This window comes from Desmodus rotundus, chromosome 12, assembly GCF_022682495.2.
Source record: "Desmodus rotundus isolate HL8 chromosome 12, HLdesRot8A.1, whole genome shotgun sequence".
Classification (NCBI taxonomy): Eukaryota; Metazoa; Chordata; class Mammalia; order Chiroptera; family Phyllostomidae; genus Desmodus; species Desmodus rotundus.
In genome coordinates, this window is record NC_071398.1 from 65,833,321 (window position 1) to 65,854,341 (window position 21,021).

A 21,021-nucleotide genomic window follows, 5' to 3' on the forward strand; every position below is an offset into this window, starting at 1 on the left:
CGTCATGATATGAGTACATTTCGGGAGTGTTTGTTCCGCAGTCGGTTGTTGCGAGAGGCGGTGTGGTGGTCAGCGCTCTGCCGGGAGGCAGGAACCCCCGGCCGAGCGACTTGCCTGTGAGGTCAGGAGGCAAGGTGACGGTCCTGGAGTTGTCACTATTTCTCTGCGGTGTCCACGTCGTGGCAGGGTTGGCTCCCGTGGGTGGGCAGGGCCACGCTGGCTTCACTTTATACGGCACAGTGTCCGACCTCACTTGCAACTAAGTGCTTGTGAGGATGGCATTTGGGGAATTAGGATTTTGAGTTCTTTCCATTTCCTGGCCCAGTGAATCGTTCTGGGAGAAGTCACGACGTTACACGTTTCATTAGAAGCGTAAATCAGAAAAGAACAGTTCCTTGACCTCAGCAGTTTATAATCTAAATGAGTCATAAATAAAAAAACAACATTAAATAAAACTACACTCTTCGATGGAGGTGACAGGGATAAAGGTAGAGCTGGCAAGTGGAAGGTTCTGTTCAGGGAGAGTGGAAAAGGTTTGCAGTGGAAGAAAAATGGCGCCTATTCTAAAAGCCTCGCCATTAAAGCAGACATTTATTGAGTGCCTACTGCATACGAGGCTGTGCAAGGAGCACAACAGTGGGGTCACTGCTCCCCAAGATTACATGCCCGTCTAATGGAAACACAGAGAAAGACTGTCACACTCTGGGCACCCTGAGAAGGGGGCACAGAGGAGGTGACACTGCAGAGTGAGCAGAAGCAACCAGGAGGACAGGGCCCCGCAGGCAGGTTACCACAGTGGTGCGAGACTGTGGTGACCAGAGAACTTGAGGTGATTAGGTGTGACAGGCAGAGGGTGGGGGTGGAGGGAAGGAAGCAACAAGAAGGTTCTAATACCACTTCCTTGGCAAGTCCGTATGGAGGAAGGCCTCCGGGTCAGTGTGCAGATGAGAGATGGATTAAATTAAGGTCATGAACCTCAGAAGGAGAGGGCTTTGTACAAGTGAAAAGTAACAGGACCGTGACAGAGGCCATGGGGACGCTGGGGGAGTGCTGGCTTTCCTCCCACCTCTGTCAGATGTGTGCCCGACAGAGAAGTTGGGGGACCCTAAGTGATCAGGAGTTGCACGGTTGACAATTACGTGGGCGAGTCCCGTGTGGCAGTGAGAAGAACGTTGTTTGGGGAGTTTGAGGATGGGGATTGGTGAGACATGACCCGAGGGGACAATGACCCGAGGGCCTTGTGTTTGGGGCATAGGCAAGGGTGGCAGGAGCCCAAGCCACGGTGGGCTCGATGGGCCTCAAGCGCTGGAATGTCCTCTGGGGTAGGGTTTTCCGGTGCCCTTCCAGGGCGGTCTGTGGCACTGCGTGGCATCCTAGGGAAAATCTCGGTACAGTGTGGACACCAAGCATCTTAGGTCCTTCTCAGAAGAGTCTTATCTTCTGGGGAAGCTGACCACAGGCCCCAACCCTGTGGAAAGATCAAGACTCTGAGTGGGGACATTCGGCTTCTGGCTTCAGGGGTGTTCTTGGGGGAGACTTGTGCAAGCTTGGCGATGGCAGCTCCCACAGGATCCTTCCCATCCAACCTACGGACCGTCAGCGCTGTCCTGTAGTTGGTGGGATAAGCCTTTACCCGTCAGGACAAGAGGAGAGCTTGTCTCGTTCCTTTGGTCAGTTCTTGGTATGTTGCTGTCTGATTTTAACCCTGCCCCTCTCTCTCTGGTTCAGAACCAGATTATCAGGTGTACCTGAATGCTTCGAAGGTCCCCGAGTTTTCAGACGACCTCACCGAGCTGCAGTGCCGGGTCGTGGACATGAAGAGCACAGAGCCGAGCGTCCGGGTCACAGTGTCCTGGTACTACAGGATGAACCGGCGCAGTGACGACGTGGTGACCAGCGAGCTCCTTGCAGTCATGGACGGGGACTGGACGCTGAGGTACGGAGAGAGGAGCAAGCAGCGGGCCCAGGATGGAGACTTTATTTTCTCTAAGGAGCGCACAGACACCTTCAGCTTCCGAATCCAAAGGACTACAGAGGAAGACAGAGGCAATTACTACTGCGTAGTGTCCGCCTGGACCCGACAGCGGAACGACAGCTGGGTGAAGAGCAAGGATGTCTTCTCTAAACCTGTCCACATATTTTGGGCATCCGAAGGTGGGAGCTTTGTTCTCGTTCTTTATTCTTGTTCTGTTTTGGCTCCAGTCATCGCACTGTATGTTTGCAGATGCGTAGTCACCCCGCAGGGTGCCGTGTGTACTCGGAATCCAGGAAAGGCATGCTCAGGTGACCACTGCTTTTATCTGCAGCACGCTGCCCTTTAAGATGGGGGTGCTGGACAAGGGAAGGTCCTCGTGAGGGAGCTGGGGCTTGGTCGGCGGCAGGTCCTTGTCTTGCAGGCGCTCACAGTGTGCCCAGGGTCAGCCATTGACACTGTTGTGCCACTGAGTGGTTTTAGGCCAAACCTTGCACAGGCCGTTGGGACTGTGTCTGTGTCCACGTGTTCCCGCTAGAGGCAAGTGCATTTGAGGTACCAGAGAGTGAGTGGAATCCACAGGCCATTGCATTTGCCCCTGAGCTGCCCGTCATTCATTCCGAGAGGTTGTTGCCAGGGAGAGGTGGCCAGAAAACAAGGGAAACAGTTTTTTTGATGCATCTCTTCCCACGTGCTCAGAGCACTGCTGGCCGTGGGACGTCAGGTTCAAGTCCTTCTTCCTGTTCTTGTCTGTCCCCAGAGGCTTCCCAGGGCCTCCTTCAGTCACTGGTGATAAGCACCATGCGGCCCTTGCAAGCCTCCGTTGACTCACTGACGCCTCTTCTACAGTCCCGGACCCCAAACAGGGCTCTTTAGAACTCGGCAACATCTCCTGCTTCCCAAACCTCATCACTGAAGGTTCCTTTCTCCTCCTCATTACACATTATCGACCTCGCCCTCCCCTGAGGTCCCTGTGACCCCGGAGTCCTCCTGAGTGGCGGTGTTTTCTTCCCACACCTCTCGAGCAGCTGGGCGTGGCTGGGGACAGTGCCTTCCTTGTCCCTCACTGCAGCTTCAGACCATTTTCCCTCCTCCCCAAGAACGTCGGCTCCAGTCATGTCATCCGGTCATCCCCTCCTCTTGCTGCCATCACCCGCCGACTCCCAGGTCCTCCTCATCCATTCTTTGAAGACATGAACTCTTGTCTCACAGCCACTGTCTCTGGAGCCTCCTGAGCTGCTGGCTTCACTCTCCAAGTGGGACGCTGGGTCCTACACCGTGCCTGCCCATAGGAGTCACCCAAAGAGATTTTTAAGAAAAACCGAAGTTTGAGTCCCACAGGAGAGTCTGTTTGAATGGGCCCAAGGGTCTGCGCAGTCGGGGCGTTGGAATTTTAAATGCTCCTAAGGTGGGTCTCCTGGACGGCTGAGGCTGAGAGCCCCAGTGCAGGCAAACCTTTCGTTCTCAGCCCCTGTCCTTCTCTCTGGTCACCACGCCCTCTGTCCTCTTGTTGCTATTCATGCCCCTGCTCATGCCCTACACTAACCTGTCTCACTTCTGATCATTGAAAGACCCCCATACTCTTCAGTTCCAAACATTCTACTCTCTGCGCACACTTCTGTCTTTCTAGATCATTCTCTCTAGTACTCCCGCATCAACTCTGCAACCCACCAGCACGGACAGTGCGTTAATCCTGCTGCTTTGCACTGCCCTTCCCTCCCATTGTCTTCACTTCTGTCTTACGGAGGGCGGCCATTTGCCCAGGGTGGTCCAATCTATACCTGTTGTCCTGGGGCATTTTTAATAGCATCTTCTTCATTCTCAGACATGTTGGGGGTGGGAGGTCGGATAAGTTAGGAGTCACCCGGCTGTTATGTAGCCCAAGTTCCCAGGCACTATCATTCCCTGCCCATACCCTTAGCTCTGGGGCCTTGCTAAATGCTGGCTAAACCACAGCCCAGTTCAAAGCCAGCCCTCTGCCTCCCTGTTCACTGTGTCTGCAGAGCTGAATGTGGTTGGAGAAAAACATGTGAGATATTGACTGGCCTCGTTTCAGATAAGATCTGCGATCATTCCTGTCAAGAGGGCTCTCTCAACACTCCCTGGGCATCCTGCTACTTTTCCTTAATCTGTTTTCTTCCCTGCTCTCTAAAATGATTACTGCCTATCACCTTATCTGAACCTCCCCCCCCCCCCCCCCCCGCCCCTGAACAAACAGAAACCACGGAGGTTTCCCACATACCCTCCCCAGTCTGAGTGCAGTTAGGTGGCCTCATGTCCTGACAAATGCCAGCCCCTCTCACTCTTCGGCCGCGTGGCTTCCCTCTTACGTCTTCAGTGTTCCTCTCTTTTCTGGACCTTTCCCTTTGGCTTCTAAACAGGCTGTTTGATCTCCTGTCTTGGGTATTTTTTTTTAAGCTAAACTAACCTTGACCTCCCGTCCTTTCCGTCTTTCTGTCCCCCACATGCCCGTGCCCACCTGCTGCTTTGTTTTTTGTTTCACAGTCGACCCTGTCCCCCACGGTTTTCCTTTATGTGATTTCAGTTCCCTGTGGTCAACTGCGGTCCAAAAATATTACATGGAAAATTCCAGAAATTAGCAATTCATATGTTTCAAGTTGCACACCGTCCTGAGCAGTGTGATGAAATCCCGCTCCTTCCCTCTGGCTCCCTCCTGGGATGTGACTCATCGCTCTGTCCAGCCTCAGCCTCTCCACTCCGTACGCGCCCCCCCCCCCCCCCCCCTGCGCACTAGTCACTTAGTAGCCCGCGTGATTATCACCAGATCAGCTGCTGTATCGCTGTCCTTGTGTTAAGTCGCCCTTACTTTACCTCATAATGGCCCCAAATGCAACAGTGTAATGGTACTGGCCATTTGGATGTGCCAAATAGAAGCCATAAAGTGCTTTCTTTAAGTGAAAAGATGAAAGTTCTTGACTTAATAAGGAAAGAACAAAAATCATACGCTGAGGTTGCTAAGATCTACGATAAGAACAAATCTATCCATAAAATTGCCTGATTTACAAATTAAACTTGACCCTAGGCATGAACGTATAGTAAAAAACATAGTGCATATGGGGTTCAGTACTGTACATGGTCTCAGGCACCCAGTGGGTGTCTTGGAGTGTATCCCCCACGGATAAGGGGGGACTGCTGTACAACCAAAGTATTTGATTTACCTTTACTCGATGTCTCCAGTTACTCTCCTCCCGTTCTCTCTGGTACCCAGTCTAATCGCTTTCGCCCTCTCTGCTTGTGAGAGTAAGCTTGCTAGTGATCAACTTAGTGCAAAGCCCAATTGTCCGCTACCTTACTTGACTTAGCAGGATTTAAGCAGGTGCTCAGTCCCTCGTCCTGGAAGTACTTTGGTTTTCCCTTGGCTGTGGCACACCACTGTCTGTGGGCCTTCTTCAGCCTTGTAGCTCTTCCTCTGGGCTCCCTACTGGTTCCCCTCATTTTCCTGACCCTGACCCTCAGCCATCAGACTGCCTCAAGACAGACCTCAGACCTTTTATCCATTACACTTCACTCCTTGGGTGATCTCTTCTAAGCTCATTTAAACACTGCCAACACTCTAGCGACTCCAACTTTATATTCCTCCCCTGGACCTCTTCCCAGAGCTCTGGACTCAGCCTTGTGTCAGCCCCTTGACTTTGGTCTTCTCTCACCTTCTCTAGCACCGCTGTGCTGGTTGTTTGGACAAAAACCTTCATCCTAATTCCTCATTCTTCAAAGTCGATTTCTCATCTCCCCACTGCTTGCACCCTGCCGTCACCAGGCCCCCCTCACCTCCTGCCCGGTCCCCTTGCTTCTGCCCTCGCACGTGGCAGCTAGAACAGTCCCGGCAACATGTAATTCATGGCCTGAAACTCCTGCTCCGAACCTTCAAAGGCTCCCTGTCTCCCTCAGAGAGAAGTCCAGAGTCCTAGCCTTGGATGCCCTGTCCCACCTGGCCCCATTCCCCTCTGGCCTCACCTGCAACTCTCCTGACACCCACCCCGCTTCAGCCGGTCCGCCTTTCCCACGCTTCCTGCGGTCACCTGGCATGCGCTGCCCCACACCTTCCGCGTGCCGCGCCTCTGCCCAGAATGCTGTTCCCCAGATGGACACAGGCCTTGTTCCCTCGCCTCCTCAGGTCCCCATTCAGATGATTCCTTCTCAGTGAGGCCAACTGCGACCCCTCACTCCCCCTCCCAAACCCACATTATCTTCTTCTTTCCCTGCCTTGTTTCCTCTTAAACATGTATCACCATCTCACCATCCCATATGTTTTACTCATCTACTTTGTTCCTCTTCCTCCACTAGCGTGGACAGGAAAGCCCTTCTGTATGTTTTGTTTGCTGTCACATTCCCAGTGCCAAGAATATGGGAGGCTCTCAGCAAGAACTTGCTGAATTAAGGAGGCGATGGCCGAAGTCACAGCAGAATCAAGATAGAATCGGGGTGGCTCTGTGGGACCTCAGGAACCAGAGATTCTGGAGAGACGCCATAGCATACATGTTCTGCTAGTAGGTTTGGTGCAGCAGCTATTCCCCCCAAAAAACCCAGTGTAAAAATTTCATTGTGTAACCAGACAGATTGTAGAAGGAGTCATCTCGTTAAAGGATAAAAAGAAAGTGTTTAATTCATTTGTTCATCCAGTCAACAAATATTTAAGTACCCTCCAAGTGCCTGACACTGAGCTGTTCTAACAGAGATGACTTCTAATGTGTATATGCTCAGGGATTATTATTTTTTTGACAGAATTGCAGGGAGTAACACATTTAAGGCCTAAAGTTGGCACACACACGGACGCTTGCTCAACATGTTCAAACAGTGTCTCGGCGGAAGTGACTGGACCTCCAAGTGCGTGCTCCCGTCACTTTAGGGAAAACCTGTCCTGTAGTGTCACCACTGTGTGATTAAACAGACAGAGTACATTTCCCCCTTGCCCTGCTCTTCCTAGCAGGCCGGTTAAGCTACGGGTTCTTCCCCTGCACCCAGCAGGCCCTCAGGGAGGAGAGGCACAGGGCGTCACCAGCAGCCTGTCTGGCCCAGATCACTGAGTGACTCTTCCGCACATCCTGGGAGTGGGGTGGGGTGGAAACGAGAGGCTCCCCAGATTCTTTTTTTTTAACTCACAATTTTTATTTCTAGATTTTATTTATTTATTTTTAGAGAAGGGGAAGGGAGAGAGAAAGAGGGAGAAAAACAGTGATGTGAGAGGGAACATTGATCAGTTGCCTCTTGTTCACGCCCCGACTGGGGACTGAAGCCACAACCCCGGAATGTGCCCTTGCTGGGAATCTAACTGAGGATGGCGCGCCAACCAAGGGAGCCACGCTGGCCAGGGCCCAGATTCTTGCTCTCAGTAAAACTTCTCAAGGAGTTGAAAAGCCTTAAAACCAAATCTTTACCGATCAATTCCCTCTTCCCTCACACCCAGTAAATCACTTTGCGCTGCTCTCCTTCATCCGGCGGTGATTTTCTCTCTGAGTTTCCAGATTGTCTGAAGTGCTATTGTGTGACAGTTTGCAAATAAAGTCCTATTTCCTTGACATTGTTCTTTCAGATACGAATCCATTGTAAGTGATCCCTTTGGAAATCACCTGTCTCTGCTGCTTCATTGCAGACTCCGTGCTGGTGGTGAAGGCGAGGCAGCCAAAGCCTTTCTTCGCTGCAGGAAATACATTTGAGATGACTTGCAAAGTGTCTTCCAAGAATATTAAGTCACCGCGCTACTCTGTTCTCATCACGGCTGAGAAGCCTGTTGGGGACCTCTCCAGTCCCAACGAAACCAAGTATATCATCTCCCTGGACCAGGATTCTGTGGTGAAGCTGGAGAACTGGACAGATGCCTCCCGGGTGGATGGCGTCGTGTTGGAAAAAGTGCAGGAGGATGAGTTCCGCTATCGAATGTACCAGACCCAGGTGTCGGATGCAGGGCTGTACCGCTGCGTGGTGACAGCCTGGTCTCCTGTCAGGGGCAGCCTGTGGCGAGAAGCAGCCACCAGTCTCTCCAACCCCATCGAGATAGACTTCCAAACCTCAGGTGAGCAGAGAACCCTGTGCGGTCATAGGTGGAGCTAGGAGAGGCCCTAGGGTTTTGATCCAATGGCTTTGGTTTTTTTTTTTAACAGGTCTATTGAGATATGATTTGTATGCCATACACTGTACCCATTTAAAGTATGTAGTTTGAACCTAGACCCTTTCCCGCTCACAGAGGTATGCAGCCTTTTTCTCCCCAGCGTGGTGGTTCTCCAACCAGTGTTGACAATGACCAACTACAACCTCACCTGGGAACCTGAAGGAAATGCATGTGCTGGGCCCGCCCCAGACCCTCCAAACCGTGATCCCCAAGGGCGGGCCCTGCTGTCCGAGTCTTGCTGCCCTCCTGGCGACTGTGGTGCAAACCAGGGTCCAGAACCATTGCTCTGTGCGGGGTTCTCTGCCTGCACACCCAAGAGTTTTGGCCTGGATACTCGTTTGTTGTAGTGGCCTGTCCCAGGCTTTAAAGGTCAGGTCGCCAGGTTAAATACAGGGTGCCCAGTTCAACTTGGATTTCAGATGGAGAGCACTATTGATCTGATTCAGATTTAACTGGGAGTCCTGTACTTTATTTGGCCACCCTACCCAAATGTAATTTTTGTTTGCTGAAGCAGGAAGCCCTGTTTGTAGGATATTAAGCATCCCTGGCCTCTACCTACCAGGAGCACCCCACAGCCCTGCCCCTCAGTAATGACACTTAAAAATGTCTCCAGTGTCTCCCTCCACCCCAGCCCACTCCTACCCTCTCCCTACAGACACACACAAAATAAAGCGTATAATCCAGCCCCGGCTGGTGTGGCTCAGTGGATTGAGTGCCTATCTGCTATCCCAAGGGCCACGGGTTCAATTCCCAGTTGGGGCACATGCCTGGGTTGTGGGCCAGGTCTCCAATAGGGGGCCCATGAGAGGCATCACACATTGATGTTTCTCTCCCTGTCTTTCTCCCTCCCACCCCTCTCTGTAAAAATGAATGAATGAAATCTTTTTAAAAAAGTGTATAGTGCAGTGGCTTTCAGTATATTCACAGCGTTGTGCAGCCCTCACAGCAGTCAATTACAGAACATTTTCATGGTACCCAGAGACACCCGCACCCTTAGCTGACATCCTTCAGTCCCCACCCCCGACCCCACAACCTGCTGTCCCCCAGCAACCGCTAATTGCATCCTATCTCTATAAACTTGCCCAGTCTGGACATTTCACATAAATGGACTGTAATGGGTGGACTTCCTGTCTGGCTTTGTTCACGGTAGCATAGTGCTCCCGTGGACCAGCCATGGGGCAGCACGTATCAGGTCTTCATTCCTGTCGTGACTGGGTAATATTTCATCTTGTGGGTGTACCATGTTTTGTTCGTCCACTCATTAGCTCATGGCCATTTGAACGTCTCCAGTTCTTGACTGTTTTGAATAATGCTTCATGAACATTCATGTACAGTTTATTTGCGTGAACGTACTACCCTCATTTTAAAAAATAGATAAAGAGCTATTTCAGCCTGGGCTGGGTGGCTCGGCTGGTCAGAGCAGTGTCCTGTATACCAAAAGGCGGCAGGTTCGATCCCAGGTCAGAACACATGTGGGAAGCAACTATTGATGCTTCTCCCTCACGTCGATGTTTCTCTCTTTTTCCCTGTTTCTCTCTGTCCGTCTGTCTCTCTGTCTTTCTCTCCTCCCCTCTTCCTCTCTCTCTAAAAAACATATCCTCAGGTGTGGATTTTTTAAAAAACAGCTATTTCAGAATCTTTAGGAAACATGGCAGAGTGTAAATAAAGGCAGGGCGCGCGGAGCCTCCAGAGAGGTTGAATGACTTGCCAAAGATGGAAGATGCAGAGATAAGGTCCCAGTTGTATCCAGCGCCTTGGCTTCCCCTCTGACAGGTCCCTAGGACTGAAGGTGACGGGCACTATTTTAGGCCCAACAGATCAGCGCAATATTTCCATACAGGGACTGAGTGTCCCCGCCTCATGGCCTGACCTTGGACTAGAAGGAGATGTCCTGTCAGTCCGTCGAGCCACCAGAGCTGCAATGGTGTGGACGGATACATCTGTTAACCTGGTTTGTTAAGAATGGTTATTAATGGTGTTCATCTTTGGTAAAGTGTTTTTATCCTGTAAGGTAGAAAGTTTCACCGTTTTGGGGGTTTTTTGGGGTTTTTTTTTTTTATGGCATAGATATGTATTTTCCAGTAGAAATATTTCTTGTTCATCTGTGTAATTCATTAAGCTTCCCTAACAAATCTGTGTATGGCTGTATGTGTTAGCAGGTAAATGACATGAAAGTCTTTGATCCCCAATATTATTTAGAATATCAGCATAAAGGATCATTATTTGTGGGGTTTAGTATACAGTGTTTTCACTAAATCTGCCTTGGTTTCTAGATAGAAATTTCTGAATGTGTAAATTCTTGCTCAGCTATAAAAACTCAGGTATGTATAGTGAAATAATCTTCAGCCACCCTTTAGAATCTTAGCCTTTAGATTAATAAAGAGTAAATGTTGATTTAAGTCCTTAGACTTGGAAAGAACAGTGGAAGCACACTTCTGTTTCATTGTGTATCGGCTTGTTTGTTTTTTAATATTGGCTTTATTGAGATATAGTTAACGTACCTTAAAATCCACCCATTTACAGAACACAACTCAAAGGTTTTAGTGTATTTATAGAGTTGCATCTAATTCCAGAACTTACTAGTCACTCTAAAAAGAACCTCTGTACCCAGTAGTCATTCCCCCCATCCCCCCTGCCCCTGACAGCCCCTGACTTTTGTGTCCCGGCAGGTCTGCCTCTCCTGGACATCTCATCTGCAGTGAGTCATGTGTGCGGACTCCCGTTTCGGGGCACTTTCACTTGGCACCCAGTTGTTTTCAGCTTCATCCACGTGGGAGCGCGTATCAGCCCTTCCTCCCTTTGTGTAGGGAGATAATATTCTGTTACACGGATACATCACATTTTGTTTATCATTTATCCGCTGGTGGGCATTTAGGTTGTTTCTGCTTTGAATAATGCGACATAAATTAGCCTTCGAGCTTTGTATAGACATAAGTTTTCATTTCTCGGGAGTGATCCTAGGTCGTATGGTAACTCGGTTGATCTCTTTGGTGACCTGCCAAACTGTTTTCCAAAGCAGCTGCCTTCCCGCCAGCAAAGTATGAAAACTCTAATTTCTCCATGTTTTTGTTTATCGCCGGCATGGTGGGTGTGTAGTATTTCACTGTAGTTTTAACTTGTATTTCCCTAATGACTGTTGATATTGAGCATCTTTTCATGTAGTTGTTGGTCGTAACTCTGGAGAAATATCTATTCAAATCATTTGCCCATTTTTAAATTGTTATTTTTATCATTGACTGGTAGAGTTTTTCATACTCTAGGTACAAGTTTCTTAACAGACTACTCTGTGGGCAGTCTTTTCACTTTCTTAATGGTGTCCCTTGAAGCACCCAAGTTTTTAATTTTGACAAAGTCTAATTTATTTTTTTTTAGATTTTATTTATTTATGTTTAGAGAGAGGGGAAGGGAAGGAGAGAGACGTCAGTGTGTGGTTGCCTCTCACGTGCCCCCTACTGGGGACCTGGCCTGCAACCCAGGCGTGTGCCCTAGACTGTGAATTGAACCAGCGACCCTTCGGTTTGCAGTCCGGCGCTCAATACACAGAGCCACGCCGGCCAGGGCCCACTTTATTTTTTGAGTTAATTTTTGTGTGTGTGGCATGAGGAAGGGATTCAGCTTTGTTCTTTTGCATGGGAATGCCCAGCTGTCCTAGCACCGTGTGTTGATCAGTCTGTTCTTTCTCCCATTGACTTGTCTCGGCACTCGTGTCAGAAATGATGTAACCATAAATGTAAGGGTTTATTTCTGGACTCTCAGTTCTCACATTGATTCATATGTCTGTTTCTATGCTGGTAACACATTGTTTGATTCCTGTAGCTTTGTGGTAAGTGTTTTTAAAAATAGAGAGAGAGGACTCGGGGGGCGGGGAGAGGGGAGAGAGAGAGGCATCCATTTGTTCTTCCACTTGTTTCTGCATTCATTGGTTGATTCTTTTTGTGCTCTGACCACGGATTGAAACCTTGGCATATCAGGATGGTGCTCTAACCAGCTGAGCTACCTGACCAGGGCCCACGAGTTTTGAAATTAAGTGTAAGCCTTCCAGCTTTGTTCTTTTTTAAGTTGCTCTGGCAATTCTAGGTCTCTTTCATTTCCATATGTATGTTCGGGCAGCTGGGACTTCGGTAGGGCTTGTATTACATCTGTAGTTCATTTGAAGAGTATGGCCACTTAACACTGGTGTCTTCCTTCCCATGAGTATGGAACGTCTTTCCGTTTATTTGCGTCTTCTTCAATTTCTGTCAGTGGTGTTTGGTAGTTTTCAGTGTACAAATCTCACACTTCTTTCTTTAAATTTATCCTAAATATGTCCTGATACTCTCGTAAACGGAATTGTATTCTTAATTTCCTTTTCAGTCTGCTTGTTGCAAGTCCATAGAAACGCATCCAAGTTTTGTATATCACTCTGAAACCTCGCTGAACTTATTTTAATAGTCCTTCAGCTGATTCCTGGGATTTTTTTATTTTTTATTTTATTCATTTAAATTTAAGAAAATTTTTTTGATTTGAGAGAGAGAGAGGAAGGGGGAGAAACATTGATTTGTTGTTCCACTTATTTATGCATTCATTGGTCGATTCTTGTGTGTGCCTGCAAAGAAAGATAGTTTTACTTCTTCTTCTCCAAACTGAGTACCTTGTATTTCTTTTTCTTGCCTAATTTCCCTGGTTAGAACCTCTAGTACAGTGTTTAATAGTGGTGGCTCAAATGGACATTTTTGTCTTGTCCCTGATCTTGGGGGGGCGGCGGGGGGGACGTGGAGCGTTCAGTCTTTCACCATCAAGTGTCGTAGGGGCTGTGCGTGTTCCATAGATGCCCTGTATTCAGTTGAAGAAGTTTTCTTTCATTCCTGGTTTGCTGAATGTTTTTATCAGAAAGAGGAGTTGGTGGTTTTGAAATGCTTTTCCTCAGTCCATGAAGATTCAGATGATTATGTGTTTTTTCTCTTTTATTTGTGGATCTGTTTTATTGTCTGTAGGCCTTTTTATGCCATCTCGTGTTTCTTATTTGATGTTTCTTTAAAAACTGTTATGAGGAAGAGGGGAGACATAAAATCTATTGTATTTCTGGGTAAGGAATGGGTATGGAATATATTTCTCAATTCTTTAAGGGCCAGCATAATAGAAAAACAATCACTGTAGCTTCCAGATGAATAGACTGCCTAGGGTTTTATTTAAATCCCTGGAGTCCTCACGGCCAGTTCCCAGTTTACGAGGTCATCAAAACCAGCCGCCAGCACAGTGCCATAGCCCTGAATAGCTCCCAGCAAATATTGACTCGATACTGAAGAGCTGCCACTTCTTAAAAATTGACAGCACACTGTCAGACACACACGGCAGAGAGGTCTTTCCTGGTGTCCGCCTTCCTGTCCTGCGTCCCAGGGCATTTGCCTCTTTGTAGGAGGACAGCGTTAAAGATTCCGGTCTGTTAAAAGAATAAACATAAAGTTCTTCTCCTTAATAGAGAAATGGAAAAACATAGTAAAGTAGAAAGAAGGAAAAGAGAATCAGCTATACACTTAATTTGCAGTCTCTGTCTTCCTAGAATTTTTCTCTTGTATGTTGTCTTCATAACGTTGAGATCAGACTGTATATACAATTTTATGACCTGCTTTCCCCCCATTTAACATGATGAGATAAACATTTTCCATGTTAGAACAAATTCTAGATAAACACCAACTGGAATGACTAAACCTACTAGAATTTGGTTAGCCGTCACACTATTGGTGGGCACCCAGATGGCCTGCAATTTTGGCTTTCACAGAAATATTGCTGTTAACAGCCTTCTTTTATGGGCTGCAGTTGGAAGATGGTTTGTGTCAATGTTTGTATTTAAAAGCCAAGTGGTGCATATACTCTCTGCAGACTTGGAATCTGGGGACCCCTAGTGACTCTGGGCATTCACTTAAATTCTCTGTGCCTTAGTCTGTCATCTTGAAGTTAGCCAGACAAATCCCTCCACAAAAACAGCATTAGCACAGAAATTGGCCATAATAAAAATATTTCTATGCCCGGGATAACGACCCACGTTAGCAGTGAGCTGGTTTCATAGAAGGGAACCCACTGCCGTGCGGAGTTCACAAGGAAGGCCTTTTCCCGTCCTTGCCTGCACGGTGAGCCGCGGCACGAACGCTCTGTTGTTCCCGCAGCCGGGCCCCTGGGGAAAGTGGGAACTGCAACTCGTGACCTACAAGGCGTTGCGGTTTTCTCTGGTAACATGAAGACAAGAAAGGGAAATTTGTCCAAATTAGCTAAGCCTCCCCTTGCTGGTTCAAATGAAGTAAATAGAAACCTACGTAAATCCATTGTGAGAATCTCTTTATGCTTTGTCACGTTGCATTCGCTGACAAGGGGCCTGGACACTTTAAGAAAGCCCCTCGATACAGCTCTGTTTTGTTACTGTGAAACTTCTAGTCAGAGAAAACCACGTGGTCCCCACTGCTCGCCTGTACCCGCAGATGGCCACATGTGGCATGAAGTCCCCCAGCCATGACCCCCGAGCCAGCTCGGAGCAACTGGCCTCATCCTTTCCCGCCTCACTGCCATAAGCAGAGCAGGTGCAGGGCGGGAAGGACCGGAAGGACCTGCGGCACCGTGGCTGAGAGCCAAGTTCACGGGGGGACGTGGTGTCCAGCAGTAGGTAACGTTTCCTTGTCTTCCGTGCTCTCATCCCTTCCCGTGTCCTGGGACTGCTGTCTGACCTCCCCAGGCTTCCCCACTCTCCAGCTGTCCTTCGTCTTTCTCTCAGCAAAACAGATGACTCGGGGACTTGGTGTGAGGGAAGCAGTCTGACCAAGTCACTCTGCTGGTCACGCTGGAGGGAAAATACAGCCTTTTTCCATTCTTTGCCTGATCGGGTTGCACGGCCTTTTACTCTCACCGTCATTTCTTTTAGATGTTTAAAAAAAGAAAAGCACTGTTTTATTTCTGGTAATCTGAGTTAAAAGGTGGTAACATCTATATTCTTAGCTTATAATGAGTTTCAGAATCAGTGTCCAGGGCCATCTGTCTTTGCTTCCCAGGAAGCTCAACGGAAATCCCATAGTGTTGGTATTCTAGAACCTTCTTTAGGTTTGCCTATCCCTAGGTATTATGAATTAGGATAAGGTAAATGCTGGGCTATTTAGGATCAGGCTGCCTTAAAGCTGTGGAATGCTGCCCCCGAAAAGTGAGCCACGAAGGGGTTAAAAAGCAAGTGTAGTCCCTAGCCCCCTCTGCCTGGCTGGGCTGCCTGAAGGAGACCGGAGCCACAGATACTTCTCTTGATGTGCTCAGTCTTCACCCTTTTTGTTTTGCTGCTCACATGTGTTGCTTACAGCTGGAAAGCTTGGAGGCAGCGCCTCTGCCTTGTGGTAAGAGATGGTACTGTGAGGAGTCAGCATGGCGTGGGTAGAACCGGCTTCTGGCCTTCGGAGGAAGGAGAGGGCCCTTTTCTAAAAGCAGACTGGATAGCAAGGGAGTGTTCTCAGGAAGGTGTGCGAGACAAATCCTGCCTGGGCAGTTTTTTTTAAAGGAATATCCACACCGCCCACTTCCCCCAGCAGATCGGCACCGAGCCTTCAGTGTGCCCAGGACACGTGCTGGAAATGCGGTCATCGTCGGCCTATGTGTCTCCTTCCTGGATTTCAGCCTCTTAGCCACAGGGCTCTGTCCCCAGCACCAGCACAAAGAGGCTGCTCACTCCACCAGATTGTCCCTGATTCAGTCCCCACCCCTCTAATCTCCAAGCCACTAGGCCTGGAAGTGAACCACGGGGAACCGGAAACAACCCCAGCTGTATCTGGGTGGGAGGCTGGAGCGGCCTTCACGTGGCAACGGGCTGTCATCAGAAAAAAGAAGAGCCAGAAGCAAAGTAATTCTTTAGGAAGAGCTCTGTTCTGGTTGGAATCTTAAAATGGAGCTCCTTCGGATGTGCCTGGGCCCGGCCTGACTGTGGGAGAGAGGCAGCCTTAGCACACCTTTTATTTGGTGTTTCTAGTCCCGTTCCAAGGAAAGGGAGACTCACTTAGATGGCCTCAGACATCAAGAATGGGACTTAAAAGTGTGAGAGAGAATAACGAGGGTCACTTTCTTCCAGGTCCTGTGTTTAATGCCTCCGTGTACTCAGACACCCCGTCAGTCATCCGGGGAGATCTGATCAAATTGTTCTGCATCATCACTGTCGAAGGAGCAGCCCTGGACCCAGGTACTTCTCCCCACCCGTTCTCCTTCCCCCCGTGGCTTTTCATAAATGTTTCTGGCACCAGCCCCGCTGTGTTTCACAGGTGCGCAAGTCAAGGGTGGGGTTGTCTGTTTATCCCCAGACTGCTTGACTCAGGACTTTGTTCTCAGCAGGTGTCCAATAAATATCTGTCGAATGGATGCATCTGTCTGTTAGATGAATTGGAAACGCATCCAGGTATTTAATCTGGTTGTCAAGGCGATCAGTGGGCCACTTCGAGGGCTGAAGCGAGCTGGTTTGAAATCCAGCGGCAGAGTCAGGCTCCTCACCTTTGCCTTTCATTCACTTCACCATTCAGGTATTTTTTGAGCTCCTCTGTGCACGAGTGGAGGAGTGAGCAAAACAGTCAGTCTGCCCTCCCAGCACTGGCAACCCAGTTAAGGAGGCAGACAAGAAAGAAGTCCCCGTGTGCTATCAGATAGTGTCTGGCGCTGTGAGGAAGTACCAAAAAGAACAGACAAGTAGCAAGTGACCGAGGGTTGCTAGTGTAGATTAAATTCTTAGAAAATCTTTGTAAATTTTTCTTTGTAGAAAATATTGGCGTTGCTAGGAGGATGCCAAAGAGTTGTGGACCGTTAGTCTTACACCCTTTCTGCTTGGCCCCCTTTGTGCTTGGCCCCCTTTGTGAGAGGCGACGTCCCTCTCGCACTTTTATTTAAGGGAATGTTAAATGTAAGCACACTTAGATGTCAATGTTGCCGAGCAGGACGGCGCCCACCTCTGCCCTCTGAAGAGCTCGTGGAGCAGCTGGCTCACTGCCTGAAGGCCGCCGGTCTCCTCTGCACGCTTTCACCCTGGGCATCTTTGCTCTGCCCACCCCATCACATGCAGAACCATGGCCTCTCCCAGGCCATTCTCGTGCCTTAAAACGGCCAGATCTATACAGGTCTTGCAAAGTTCTGTGCAGAGACCACTGGACGTGTGGACGCTGGAAGCAGGTGTTCATTCTGTACCAAAGGCGGTTTGTGAGCAAAGGGAGGGTGGCCTGCAATGAAACCAGTGTGAACACCATAGGGGGCGGGGACTGGGCAGAGGTGGTGGCGAGGAGCAGAGGCCTGGGTGGCCACCCCTGCGGGACCACTCGTTGAAGGTGCAGGTAGCAGCCAGCTCAGAGCTGGCGAATAGTTTCTGTAAAGGACCCAGGTGGGAGGTGCTTTCGGCTTGTGGGCCAGATGGTCTGTGCAGTGACTGCTCAGCTGTGGTGTGTGAAAGCAGAGCCGTGTAGACCGGGGCACAGCTGCGAGCCCAGGAGACTGCACAGAACAAGCAGTGGGTCGGGTTTGCCCTGCAGGCCATAGTTTGTGACCCCTGGGCCCCTTCATTGACGCTAGAATTGTCTCTCTTAGGGAACCCAAACATGGCTGAGCCTTAGAGACAGGAAAAGGAAGAGTTTGTAGAACGTGTAAGAGAAGGAGAAGACAGAAACCATCCCGAATGACAGAGGTGGTTAGCGCTGTACTGGAGGAAAGGAGTGAGGAACGGAGGTCCCCAGTGTGCTGCCACTGCAGTCACGTGCTGCTTGAGGACAACGGTGGGGGGGCAGGGGAGTGGCAGGGCGCTGGGGGGTGAGGCGGGACGAGGGTCGGCAGTTTCGTCACCGTGCGAACATGGTGGGGTGCACTCACGCACCCAGATGGTTGGCAAGCTGCTGGAGTTGTGCGTGCTCTACTGTACAGCTGGCAGCGCAGCGGGTGTGTTCACACTGGCATCACCACACACGTGTGAGTAGCATGTGTGACGTGATTGTGACGTCACTACATGACAGGACGTTTTCAGCTCCTTCATAACCTCATGGGACCACCGCCGTGTGTGGTCTCCACAGACGAAGGTGAAAGTAGAAAATGATGCCGGGTAAAGGGGAGGGGAACACTTTCCAAAAGTTGGAATGCGATAATACTGTTTTTACCCTTGAAGTTCACTTATGATAGATACAAAAGTAAATCATTTAAGTGTTCTTTCTCGATAAATTAATGGGTCACCAGTGGTGCCCTTAATCTAACAAGTCTTTCCCTCCAGAGTAATTGCAACAGCTATAGGTAGCTGTTATCTTGCAGATCACAATTTTCCAGAACTTCGCCCTCTTCGACTGTGTGGATGGAAGATTCTGAATAATTAAACACTAGTTGTAATTTAGTTTTTCCTCACGCATCCTATGGACGGTGAAGGAATTGTCTTTTGGGAAAGGACAGTTTCATAAGTGGGCCAAGTGCCAAGCCACACCGGGGCCAAGGTGGGGGGATGGGCAGGGGCAGGTGTCGGCCATGCAGAGGTGGTGTGTCAGGTCCAGTTTTCTAGAAGCAAAACCTGAGACAAGCATGCAAGTGATTAACTGAAGGTGTGCTCTCGGGAGAAAACCATGAGGGAGCGAGGGAATCAGCACAGAGCAGGAGAGAAACCAGGCTAAGATGTGAATTCAAAACAAGTCCAGTTCCCTGCGGGAGCTTTGGCCCGTGGGTGGCACCACAGAGTATGACCTGCTCTAGGGAAAGGGCTGGGCTCTTACATGCCCTTATCAGTCAGTCATTGTCCACAGGCTGAATGGCTGGGACAGGAGGGCGTTCCTTACCCTCCAGGAGGTGGCTTCTGTCAGCTAACACCAGTCCTCTGGAGGACAGTCAGGTGTGAGAGGGGAAGCAGCCAACACCTGCCGCTGCTCCAGGCAGTAATGCCCCTCCTGTCGGCAGCACCTGTTTGTAGAGCTGTATGTTGAACTGTGGAGATGAGGTGGTTGTTCATGGCAACCAACTTTTATTGAGCACTCACTACGTTCCAGGTGCTCTTCTAAGCATTTTATAAAGATAACTATCTTAACCATGGTGATGTTGTTATTTTCATCTTACAGATGTGGAAACTAAGTCACCGTGAAGTTCAGTGACTCACCCAGGTCACGTACGTGGCTAGTATGTGCCGGTGCTGGGAGTCTAGCCCAGTTAGCCTGGCCCTGCAGCCTGGCCGCCGTACTGGAAGGCACAGCGGGACTGGGCTCAGAGTCTGGGCACAAGTCACGGGAACATGGTGTGACTTTTTGCCTTCAGTCCCCCCCCAGCACCTGCAGGTGACAGCAGCTCTGAGCTAGAGTTTTCCTGCGTGACAGTGCTGCAGGTGCCCCCCCAGCTCTGGCACCGCAAGGCTGTGAGGACGTGGCCAGCACTCCCTCTGCCCCTCCCTGGGAGTTGGTGTTCTTGGCCAGAGACGACCTGCACTGTGGGGACAATCAGATTGCATGCTTGAGTGCTGCAGGGGTCGATGGGGAGAAAAAGAAGGTATTTTGAGGATCAGAGTAAAGAGCTGTCACCTTGTCGGTAGAGCTGAGATTTTCCGAGGCCCTTAACATTTTTAGAGTGAGTTGAAAGGAATGATCATTTGGGTCGTTTTGTAGAAATTCTTGCAGGCATCTGAATATTGTAATTTATTTGCCTTATGGTGTGCTTTTTGAGGTTACAATGCGTATTTTTACTACATGAGTGCTACTTTGTTCAACCAAAGTTGTGTTATTTAACCTTTACATAGAAAGCCTTGTCAAGTGAATTTAAGATAAAACAGCGTTTGTGGCATTGCAGGCCTTTCTCGCCCGCTGGATGAATCTCAGGCCCGACACACTTGAACCCAGTTGGTAACAATCAAAAGGAGAGGCCGGGGGCTCGTGGTGGATGCTCTCTCTCTATAGTCTTGAGAATTACCACTCGTGCCAACGTCTTCTTTCTCTAATGCCCATATTAATTTATGTGAGGCTGTTAGAACCTTAATTTTGCAGCATACTTTACGATTCAGCAGCGTTACTCTCTGGGACTGTTAAAGTGTGTTCAATTTTCTCAGCTTGACATTTTTCCCTCTGGTTCTGAACGTACGCACTTCTGCGGGGGGTGGGGGAACCACAGAGAACAGTAAAATCAGAACTGTTGCGACTTGAATTCTGTACGATTCCCTGGACGTGCCTTTTGTTTCTTAGGACTTTCGTGTCCTTCCAGTCTTGGGTGCTTCTGCCCAAAATGGCCAAGGACCCTGCTTTCTTCGGGAGACACAGTATGTGATGTCACCACATACCAACTCTAAATCCCGTGTTCTTTGTAGGAGACGGTGGGAGTCTCACTCCTCTTCCTGTGCTCCTTAGGCTGAGTGGTGGCAGCAACAAGGTTGAGGGGGAACCCTGGGGCTGGACTCCCTGGGTTAAGATGCGTGCTCTGCCACCTGCTGGCTGTGTGACCTCACGGGTATTTGGTCCTGCACAGGGTGTGGAGTGCCAAAGTGCCCTCACCATAGGGCTGGTGTGAGGCCTCGGTGGGGCCTAAGGCAGGCAGAGCAGCGCCAGCCTGGCGTCGGGCGGCCTGCATGTTAGCCGCCCGTGGTGTTTCTGCCCATTGCACTGACCCCAGGGTTTGGCTTGGTGATCCGTAGATGACATGGCCTTCGATGTGTCCTGGTTTGCGGTGCACTCCTTCGGCCTGGACAAGGCCCCCATCCTCCTGTCTTCCCTGGACCAGAAGGGCATTGTGAGCACGGCCCGGAGGGACTGGAAGAGCGACCTCAGCCTGGAGCGCGTGAGCGTGCTGGAATTCCTCCTGCGGGTGCACGGCGCCGAGGACCAGGACTTCGGCAACTACTACTGTTCCGTGACTCCCTGGGTGAAGTCGCCCACAGGTTCCTGGCAGAAGGAGGCAGAGATCTACTCCAAGCCCATCTTTATAACTGTGAAGATGGATGGTAAGA

At 49.7% G+C, this 21,021-nt stretch overlaps 1 protein-coding gene across 1 annotated transcript in view; it reads left to right on the forward strand.

Moving 5' to 3' along the window:
• Positions 1–21,021, forward strand: part of PTGFRN (prostaglandin F2 receptor inhibitor) — a 71,657-nt gene that overhangs the window by 47,489 nt on the left and 3,147 nt on the right. Inside the window, exons 5-8 of the mRNA XM_053915558.2 lie at positions 1,729–2,154; positions 7,584–8,003; positions 16,171–16,278; positions 20,710–21,015. Coding sequence (XP_053771533.1) covers positions 1,729–2,154; positions 7,584–8,003; positions 16,171–16,278; positions 20,710–21,015 — 1,260 coding nt within the window. The remainder of the gene's footprint in view (positions 1–1,728; positions 2,155–7,583; positions 8,004–16,170; positions 16,279–20,709; positions 21,016–21,021) is intronic.